Source organism: Lolium perenne, chromosome 5, assembly GCF_019359855.2.
Source record: "Lolium perenne isolate Kyuss_39 chromosome 5, Kyuss_2.0, whole genome shotgun sequence".
Lineage (NCBI taxonomy): Eukaryota > Viridiplantae > Streptophyta > Magnoliopsida > Poales > Poaceae > Lolium > Lolium perenne.
Window position 1 is genome coordinate 256,173,848 of NC_067248.2, and position 11,083 is coordinate 256,184,930.

General features: G+C 46.9%; 1 protein-coding gene across 1 annotated transcript; it reads left to right on the top strand.

The window, feature by feature from the left end:
* The first annotated feature begins 8,290 nt into the window (after window positions 1-8,290).
* Window positions 8,291-9,839, top strand: LOC127298375 (uncharacterized). Its single transcript, XM_051328249.2, has 3 exons — window positions 8,291-8,588; window positions 8,841-9,022; window positions 9,308-9,839. The coding sequence occupies exons 1-3, from the start codon at window positions 8,403-8,405 to the stop codon at window positions 9,486-9,488; spliced, it is 549 nt and encodes a 182-aa protein (XP_051184209.1). The 5' UTR covers window positions 8,291-8,402; the 3' UTR covers window positions 9,489-9,839.
* Window positions 9,840-11,083: the final 1,244 nt, after the last annotated feature.

An 11,083-nucleotide genomic window follows, 5' to 3' on the forward strand; every position in this document is an offset into this window, starting at 1 on the left:
TGGCAAACACATTGTCGACCTTATCTTTGCGAAGAGAATAGACATCATCAATGATGATAGGGTTGCATGAGGTACCAATAGTGCACAAGGAGGAGATGTGGCCCTTCTCACGACATATGTAGCACATTCTTCTCTTCTCCTTTTCTCACTAGATCTCTTCACAATGGGAGCATTGGCTTTATTCTTCAACTTGAGATTGAATATGAGTTTTAGCTTGAGGCCGCAGTACATCTTTAGTGGTTTGTCGATAAAATTTACCACTTTCAAGTTGGGTATAAATTTCTTTAACCATAATGTCTGCCGCGTGGCTTCATAACATGCTATAAATTCTGCATACATCGTGGATGATGTAACTATCATCTTTTTGGAGATTCTCCACGAAATAGCTCCCCCTGCGAGAGTGAATACATATCCAGATGTGGATTTTCTATCATCTTTATCTCCCGCAAAATCTGCATCTGAATACCCTCTTATTTCTAGGGAATCAGATCTTCTGTGTATTAGCATGTAGTTCTTTGTGCCTTTCACATAACGCAATGCCTTCTTTACCATTTTCCAGTGTTCAAAACCTGGATTTTCTTGATATCTACCGAGTACTCCGGTGATAAAAGCTAAGTCGGGGCGAGTGCACACTTGTGCATACTGTAGGCTTCCAATGGCCGAAGCATATGGAACCGCTTTCATTTGATCGAGCTCGTATTGATTTTGGGGACTTTGATGTTTCCCAAAACTATCGCCCTTGACTATAGGGGCAGGTGTGACACTGCACTTATGCATATTATACTTACTTAGAACCTTTTCTGAATAAGCCTTTTGTGATAGTCCTAATACTCCATTATTCCTATCTCGGTGAGTTTCTATGCCCAAAACATATGACGATTCACCAAGATCTTTCATATCAAAATTTGATGACAAGAATTTCTGTGTCTCTTGCAGTAGACTAACATCACTGCTGGCAAGCAGAATATCATCCACATACAAGATTAGAAAATTTTATTTCCCACTTTTAAACTTTGCATAAACGCAGTTGTCCTCAATATTTTCTTTAAATCCAAACCTCTTAATTGTCTCATTGAACTTTAGATACCACTATCTGGAGGCTTGCTTTAATCCATAAATGGATTTCTTTAGGCGGCATCCCGTTTCTTTCTTGCCCTCCATGATAAAACCCTTGGGTTGTTTCATGTAGACATTCCCCCGTTTAGAAATGCCATCTTCACATCCATTTGATGCAACTGTAAATCAAAATGTGCAACTAGTGCCATTATGATTCTGAAGAAATTCTTACATGAGACCGGAGAAAATGTCTCATTGTAATGTATCCCTTCTCTTTGTGTAAATCATTTTGCCACAAGTCGTGCTTTATACTTTTCGACATTCCCATTGGAGTCATATTTTATTTTGTAGACCCATTTGCAGCCCACTGTTTTAGCTCCTTTAGGAATATTCTCTAAGTCCCAAACATGGTTGGCACTCATCGATCTCATTTCATCTTCCATGGCCTCCACCCACTTTGATGAATCTGAGCTTCTCATGGCTTCTTCATATGAAGTGGGATCACCTTCCATATGAACTGTTTCTGTGTTGTAAACTTTGTAATGAGTCGAAATGGCTGATTTTCTAGCTCTTGTAGACCTTGTAGGGACCTCATTCTCTGGAGCATTCTATTCCTCAACTTGTGGCTTAGCTTCTGGAGGTGGCTGTTGTTGCTCCCTTTCATGCTCAACAAATGGTTCATTCGGCCCCTGACGAACAGGTTCCGAATTTTCACTCATCGTTGTCATGGGTGGAGTGACAACCGGCGCTTGCACCACAATCGCAGGGATTATCGGTGCAGGTGCACATGGTAGCGCAAAAATGGTTCCTGAGTCATCGGATTAGGTGCATGCACCCTCTTCTCCTCAAGATCAAATTTTCGAGCTACCATGCCCCCCCCCCCCCCTCATCATTTCGTCATCTAAGAAGACAACATGTCTCGTTTCCACAAACTTTGTGTATTTCTCTGGACAGTAGAAACGATAACCTTTTGACTTTTCAGGATATCCAATAAAATGGCAGCTGACTGTTTTGGTATCTACCTTTGCGATATTTGGATTAAATACTTTGGCCTCAGCAGGGCTCCCCCACACTTTCAGGTGGTTTAGAGAAGACACTCTCCCTGTCCATAGCTCATACGATGTTTTGGGCACCGATTTACTTGGTACTCTGTTTAGAATGTGAATAGCGGTTTTCAACGCCTCAATCCACAATCACAATGGTAGGGTGGAATAGCTCATCATATTGCGCATCATATCCATAAGGGTACGGCTGCGCCTTTCAGCTACCCCATTCTGCTGAGGTTCGCCCGGCATCAGTACTGGGCAACTATTCGAGTCTCCTATAAGAACGTGGCAAAAGGTCCAGGGACTTGGCCATATGGAGTATGTCGACCGTAGTACTCCCCTCCACGATCAGATCTGGCTATCTTTATTCTTTTATCATGCTGATTTTCAACTTCAGCTTTGAATATTTTAAATTTATCCAACGCTTCCGTTCTTTCTTTGATTGGATAAATATAACCATATCGGGAGTAATCATCCGTGTATGTTATGAATGAATCATAGCCATCCACACTTTTCATCGGAAATGGTCCACATATGTCGGTGTGAATTATTTCTAGTGTTGCGGTGCTTTGATTTGCACCCTTTTTAATTTGCTTTACAAGTTTTCCTTTAATGCAATCGATGCATTGTTCTATGTCTGAGAATTATAATGGAGGAAGAATATCATTTTTAACGAGTCTTTCTATTCCCCCCTCGAAATATGGCCTAAGCGACAATGCCATAATTTCGATGATTCATCAGTTTTTTTCTTTTCTTTTGTTCTTTTTCCGACGCAGATATTTGCTCATTCACTTTACACACAAACAATATTATTTCACGCAAGGACAATAAATAAAACTCATCATGGAGTAAAGCAACCCCCACATAAGCATTATTACACCATATGGCACACTTGCCATGTCTTTCCTATCCATGTGTACTTTTCTGTCACCAGTTGCTTCAGCAGCTGGGTCGCACATATCTTTGAAGAACCAGTGAACTGGCTCTTTATTCTTTCAAGATACTTCCCTGCGGAAGCACACTCTGCAATTGAGCCCACAATAGCGTTTCCAATTGTATTCTTTATAAATGGCACTTAGCCACCTTTTATTCTACCATGCAACATCATCATCCTTGTCATTTCTGACCGGATCTTTTGGTCTGACTGGCCGTGGGAACCCAGTCCTCCTCAGCACAAATCGATCTTCTTTCTCCATTCAGTGTAGTTGTCACCTCTGAGGGTTGGAACATCTTTGATGCAGCTCATCAAGTAGTACCCTCCTTTAAACCACAATGAAATGAGATCATAACAACAATTGCATGCAATAATCCAACATTGGTCAAAATTAGAACATACAACTGTTTGTGCAATTAAATCTATATCACCGTTGGGCAGAAATAGATATAAATGCACTTCTTATTGCAATAAATCATGATCATGTCATGAATAACGTTGGTCAAAAAATAACAGAAACATAATTCTCACAATAATCATTTTAATCATCTTTTTTAAAAAATTAACTGTCACTTTTGCACATATTATTGCAACAAAACATGATCATGCCATTAATAACGTTGGTCATAAAATGACAGGATCATAATTGTTTCAATAATCACTTTTAATCAACCTTTCAAATTTTAATCATCACTTTTGCATTTTTTCAAATTTAAAATGCATCTTTAACTATTTGCAGCGGAAACTTTGAATTCATTAAACTTTAAAACTTTTAGAAGCATCTCTGTTACTTTTTATTTCCTAAAACAAATATCTCGTTGGTTCAATTTGCTCAGAAAAAACTTGACAAAAATGCTTCTTTTACTATTTGCAGCGGAAACTTTAACTTTTAAATATTAACTTTTAAACTTTTCAGAGGCATAAACTTTCACCTTTTAATTCCAGAACAAATATCACGTTGGTTCTATTTATTCATAAAAAACTTGGACAAAATTAGGCCTAAAAACAGCCCAAAAATTGACTACAGATGCCTCTATAAATAATAAAACAACAAAAAAAATTGTTAAATAACAAAAACTGTGTGTGGCCCAAAGAAGCTCCCACGGCCCATAGCCCACGTGAGAGTCTTTTGTCTGTGCGCCGCTCGGGGCGTCAGACTTCGGCTCCTGGACGCGGCCCGTGGCCCACCACCGGCCTGTCAACGCGGCCCGAACGCAGCCTGTACGAGGCCTGCTGCCACTGCCTCTACGCGGCCTGCCAATAGCCCACGCGGAGCAGCCCTCGCTCTGCGCGTTCTGGCTGTGATTTCGGCCGGTATAAGACGGGGCCCAAACGACCACCCCCGAAAAACCCTAACCCTAGACCATTTTCCCCCGGATCCCCTCTCTGTCTCTCTGTGGCGGCGCGGAGGCTGCACCTCCCGCTGACGCGCGCGGCCCGGCGGCCGCCGCCGACGGCGTGCCCGCCCCTGGGGGCCTATCTGTCTCTCCTCCGACCCCGTCTCTTTCTCGTCCGACGGCGCCGAACGGCAGCTCCTTGCGAGCGCATGATCGACAGCTCGCCGCGACGGGCGGAGACTGCGGCTCCCGCACGCCAGTGGCTGCCCACGGCGGAAGGCGGAGACGAGCGGTGGAGCCCCCATGTCCCCTTTGCCGGCGGTGCGTGCACCCGAGGGTGGGCGCACCTCCGTCAAAGGGCGCAGAGGTGGTCCCTTTACCGCCAACCGCGACACATCTTTGCCGGCGGCGACCGAGGCCCTACCGGTGTTTTTCTTCTCTTTTCCTCTTTTATACTGTGGGGATTTTGGAATCGATCTAGGGTTTAGCTAGGGTTTGCAGTTCATCTTTCTACCTGGAAACAAAAGATCTATCGATCTAACAACTTGCTCTGATACCAATGTTGTTATCGCTAGATCATCTATTGCAAAACTTAGCCGGGATCAACGTCGGTAGTACTATCTCTAAAGAATGTGTCCATGTACCGTGTGCATCTGCTGCGTGAGAGAGAGATCGAGGGGAAAGACGGCGTACCTTCTCCCTGTGAGGAGGAACCGGAAGGGTGGTCATGGTGTCGACGGCGGTGGCGTGGGTGAGGCAGTGGTGGCGGAGAGCTTCCCGTCGGCACTGTGCTAAACCTGGATCGGTAGGTGTGTCGGTGGGGCGAGTGGCAGCTCCGGTCAACCTCGTGATGTGTGCCACCGCCCCCACCCCTCTATATGTAGCACATGCGACAGGGACCCACCAACCAGTGAACGGTTGAGCGGCCCCGATCAGAACGCGGATGAGGTCAAGGGTCGTGCCAGGGCCGTTGGGCTCCGGTGCGGTTGAGATCAATCCTAACACTTTCAGCTACTCGTGGCATTGCGCTCAGAGAGAAGTGTGAAGTGCGCTCCTTCATCGGCACACGGCGATCGATCACCGGCGTGTGAGGTTGACGCGGCTAGTCAAAGACCGATTAACGGATGGAGCTCGTCCCAGATCAGTCCACATGTCGACATGATTTCAGGGTTAAGGCCACAGTGTACATTACAAGGAAATGCAACGATTTATGCTCAGTTTCCGTTCACTAAATTTAACAATTTCTGAACCAATGTATACAATACAACACCTATGTCAACTTCAGTCAGTTGCTTTCAACGCAACTCACGCAACAGCGGGCAGCTACCATGGACGGCAGGCGTCACATGAAAATCCCAGCGAACATGGTGATCGCCTCCTCAGGGACGGCGTCGCCCTCGTTGGTCATGCCGACGCGGCGGCAAAGAAGCTTCAACGCCATGGACGCGACGGGAACAATGGATTTCTTGCTGCGAATCCTCAGGCTGCTACGCCGGAGCGAGAACCCGGTGACGCCAGCGAGCATCTTCCATCTGTTGGTCGGTGCGATGGGCGGCGACGACCATGCCTGGTAAGGACGCAGGAGCGGCTGGCTGGGGACGAACAGGGCCACAGGCTTGAGAGCGGCGTCGGTGTCCAGTGGTGGACTGGAGTGAGGCGGTGCGCGTGGAGGGCGGCGGTCTGGCCACCGTGGACCAGAGTTGCAGCCACAGTGCTCGTGGCGGTTGGCAAAGCCGGGCGTGGAGTTCCCAACCCCGCATGTGCGCACTGGCATCACAGGGAGGGCCACTCGTCGGCGTCGGCGTGACACGCAACCAGGTAAGAGTCGGGCAGCGGGAGGGGTGCCAGGGCGGGCATTGTACTGGTCGGCAGCGATGGCCGGCTACGCGGGGAGTTCAGTCCAGCGCGGTCACCGTTGCACGGGCGCGTCGAGGCGCAGGAGAAAGGGAGCGCTCAAGGCGCCTGCCAGACGCAGCATGAGGAGCTGCAGCCTCCCGGCCGGTGGCGTCCATCACCTCTTCTGTCGTCGCGCGCGGCCTCATCTGTCCTGCGGTCACTGGCAGGGGCACGGGAGCGGCTCCGGAAAAGCCGATCCGCCCAGGAGTGCCAGTCGTCACGACGGCCACGGGGCTCGTCGTCGTTATCGTCTCTGCACCGGTGGTCGTTGCCGCGGCGTGGGGGAATCATGGTCGCGAGGCCTTGCCTCACTGTGAACGACCACCGTGGACAGCTATGGCAATGGCACAGCTAGTGAGGTACAACAACTGTGGCAACCTGAAACTGATGCTCTCATCACAACTCAGGCAACAGCAGCAGAAACAGCTAGCCAGTTTCAGCACCAAGCACCATGTACAGAGAGTACTGCCTTGCGATGTGTTTGTACTTTGAAATCTGAGCTGCATTGGCATCTGACCCTTCCAACTTAGGAGTATATCTTTACTGCTAAGTTTGTACTTTGTAATCTGAACATGCAATTTCCTGCAACTGACTTAAAGCATCTCTAACCGAACTCTTAAATGCTACTACCTCCGTTTCAAGGAATAAGGCGCACGCGTATTTCAAGACGAACTTTGACCATAAAAATTGAGCAATAAAATCTTGATTATATTATATATAATTAGTACCATTGGATTCGTATTGAAAAGAACTTTTTAATGGTACTAATTTCATACAAACAATCTTGATCTATTTGAAGTAATTCTTAATAAAACAAAAAGCTCGTAAAACGAGGGCGCCTTATTCCGTGAAACGGAGGTAGTAGAGGAGAAAAACGGTGCACTGTTCACCGATGAGAAAAAATTTGCTCCTCTAAACTTTGGCGGCTGGATTAGCAGCTATAGACAGGTTACGGAACCGTTTTTTCCCGTCCGCTCTCACGAGGCGGCGGCGGCGATCCAATTTCCCAATCTCCGGTCAGGGCGTTGGGCCTGGTTTCCTCTCCCTCTGCTTGCCGCTCTGGCGGCGGCATGAGGAAGGGGGAACCTCGTTCCTCCGTTCTGGCCTAGTAGTGAGGGTTAATTTTTGTCTCCTATGACGCGTCGTTGGGGTGGTGGGAGCAGCGTCCGGGCAAATAAATCTGCCACAACTTCACTCCCACACCGGCGGCGACCTTCACGGCGGCGCCTCGGAGCTATTGGCAACGTGTGCTTGTCGATCTTTCAGGTCGGCAGCTTGGTTTTCTCGCCGTTCTTCAGATCTGGCGAGATCTGTTTCTCGACGTGTCACTGGCGTTTATCGTTGTCCACGGCGACGCTGGGGGCCGGGGCGAGGTGGTTCTTCTGGAGCGAAGATGATGGCCCGGAGGTGGTGGCTATGCCGTTCTTCTCCGACTTCGTCGATGGAAGGCGGCGTATCTTGGTCCAAGACAACACGTGGACGTCCCCCGGTCGACGTGCCACAGCGACATGTGCCTCGCTGCTTGCAGCAGGCCTGTTTATCGACTCACAAAGCCTCGTTGACGATGGTGCTTTTTTGGATCTTGCAAAGGTGGAGGCTCGGCGTATCTTCTTGCGTTCGTCTCGGCGGCGTTGGAATTGGACGGCGGCCGCTGGCTACGGTGGTTGCAGGAAACCCTAGGGATCGTTTTGTATTTCTCGATCTTTTAGGATTTTTCTGCAAATTCAGGATAATCATTTTATCCCGATTTGTCTTTTAGTTTTCACATGTGTTATTTCATGTAACTTGGTGTTTGATTAATGAAATATGTGGTTGCTTCAAAAAAAAAAAACTATAGACAGGTTTTTCGTTAAAAACCTGGGCGGGCCACGGCCCAGTATGCCTAAGCGTAGGTCCGCCGAATCCAAGCGGCAAGCCAGGCTTCAGGTGTTTTGTCGAGTTTAAAATTGGGCTGGAACAAATCTTGTCGAATTCGGATTGCTGCTTCAAGTTCCAGCCTTGACATAAATCGGAGATAGAGGCGAGTCCCCCATAATAAAAGAAGAGGACGGAACGCCCAGATCCGCCGGAACACGAGAACGAGCCAACCTCGCATAGAACACATCAAATTTCGATTCCCCGCTGAAGTTCAAGATGGCCATGGCGGCGGTTCGATTCGCAGCGAGGAGGTTCACTGGCCAGCAATCGCAGGCGATTCTTAGGTCGGCCGTTGCGAATGAACAAGCGGTGCTCAACCGCGGCGGCTCGCCCGCCTACGCTCTACGCCGGTTCACCTCCTCAGAGGTTTCTGCTACCAAGGGACATAAAATCAACACCGAGGTACTACGCCCTATCGGTTTATTGTTATGTTTCGATTAGGGACGTATACTAGCCATCGAATCCAAAAACTGACTCCTCTGCATAACCACAGTCATTTTATTCCTATTTTATTGTACAGACTCATGGAACTGTTGTTATTTCTTCACTTCAGAAACAGCCTATCATAAGGAATTAAACATGCTTTCGTAGGGTTGCATTTTCACTCATTCATAGATCTTCAAGTTGCTAACCTCAGTGCCCTGCATTGGCCAGCATCCTTCTGTTTCAGGGGATAGCCGTATAAGGATTGCTCATCAGAAGAAACAGGAACTCTTCGATCTGCTCACTGAGATACAGATGAATAATGATTTTCCTTACATAATGAGAATGCGAGACAGGCGGCTGCTCCAGCGTCTTGCCACACATGTTGATCGCAGAGCTGTTAACCCTGAATGGTAAAATCTTAACTATATCCATACCCAAGCATCCCATATTCCTCTACTGATGTGTTATTTCTTATCACTTTGGTCATATGTATTAGTACACCGTCCATCCGCATATATTTTTAAATTCATTTCGGAATATATCTTATAATTATAATTGTGCTATACCTGATAGGATCAAATAGTATAACAAAGTCGTCTAATTGTTTTACTTGGTGATGAGAGCGCGATTGATGAATTTTCTTTGCTTCTTATAAGCATATAATTTTTTAACTGATCTCATCTGATCTCATGCAGGCGCCGGTATTCTCGAGAATATTTAATCAATTCTCTCTTGCGTAAAGGAGCAACTATCTTAGCTTTCCTTTATATGTCTGACTGCTGGAGTTCATATTTTGACCGGAAGAAGCAAGTTGAGGGAGCTGACAGCAACAGCAAATCCAGTGGCTCTGGTGCAGAAACAATTGTAGAAGAATAGTTTATGTTTGTGAGCTCAAGCTACAGGGAGCTCATTTTTGCAATAACTTGCAAAGAGCATTTCAAAGGAATATGAAAAAAAAAAAGCATGTAGTTCAAGATGTAATACTACAAAACGTTGACCAACGGGGGAATGATCCCTCCCTTAGCTATACGTTGTTAGGTAGGATGAGACTTTCCCCGCGGATGGACGCTAGGATAATAACCCGGTTTAAAGTTCACCCCCTCCCTGCGAAATTAGCTCGACATGAGGATTCGAACCGAGATAGGCTGGCTGCGCACTCGCTAGCCTTGCCACTAAGTTAGTACTCAGTTCTCAAGATGTAATACGACATGTGTGTGAAATCTCAATATGAATGTTTTATACTGCATCAAATACTAGCCTCGACCTTACATTTTTCTTTTCAAAGGGCCATCGGCCGAACATTTATTAAGATGGAAAGGAAAAGGTACAAGGAGTTGTGCAAGGGCTCGAGGTTGGCCCCAAGTGAGAACTATAAACCTACAGCTAACAGTCTGGTTTTGGGCCCTTCGCTGTTGGGGCAAGGAGGACTGGCTCCCAGCGGCGGACTCTGACCTTCTGGAGTGGTGGTCCTCGCGTACCTGCCCGGCGGCCCATAGGCGGAACATGTGGACCGTGATCATCCTAGTGTTCTGGTGTATTTGGCGACACCGGAACGATGTGGTCTTCAATGGCGTGGCGGCGGCGCACCTCACCATTAGAGATAGGATTAGCACGGAGTTTGATAGGTGGCGGCTTGCCAAGCTCTTCCGTGGCACTCTTTTCGTTTTCCTTGATCCTAGTCTTCTCCCGTGGCAGCTAGGAGAGTAGGCGTGCGTGGGGAGCTGCTCCCCCTTGTGGGCAGCATCGACTTTGCCTTCTTTGGCTTTCTTCTATGCGATTGATACACCTTTCCATGGTGTATCCTCGAAAAAAAAAACCTACAGCTAACACCCACGTCCTGAGCAGGACGGCTTGGATTTCCTCGACAATCTGTTTCAAGTTGTGATTCACTTCGGCAAACTCCTGCTGAAAAATGAGAGAGTTATGTTCCTTCCAGATCCTCCAATGGACGAGGATGGCGACAGTGTCAAAATCTCTGCGGAGTTTCTTCGATCTTACATTTTTACAATTTCATACGGGTGGTTGATTCATTTCAAACAAATTTATGGGAATCAGTCGGGTCTTAATACTTAGCTCGATCGCAAATCTTTCTTCCCTCCCAAAGATATACTTGCTTGCTCAAGCCAATCCATCCGTTGCACATCATCGCGCACAGCCCTTAACTGTCAGATGCGCGTGCACAGGCACAGAATACACAGTGCGCGCAACAAGCCAAGCATAGAAAGTTTCGAAAATAAATAAATGAACTGGGAGCATGTATTTTCCAAAATAAATAAAATGAAGGTACCTGGACAGAAAACCAATAAATCTACTTATACTTCAGTCAGAAAACCAATAGAGCTAGTTGGCCATCAGAAAGTGCATAATAAGTGCAAAACAGTGCTCGAACTTAAACAATGATCCACTGCGCAAGTATCTGCATTTTTTCTTGGATAGACTCTTATTCCTTCACTGGGATATTTTCGGTGTGA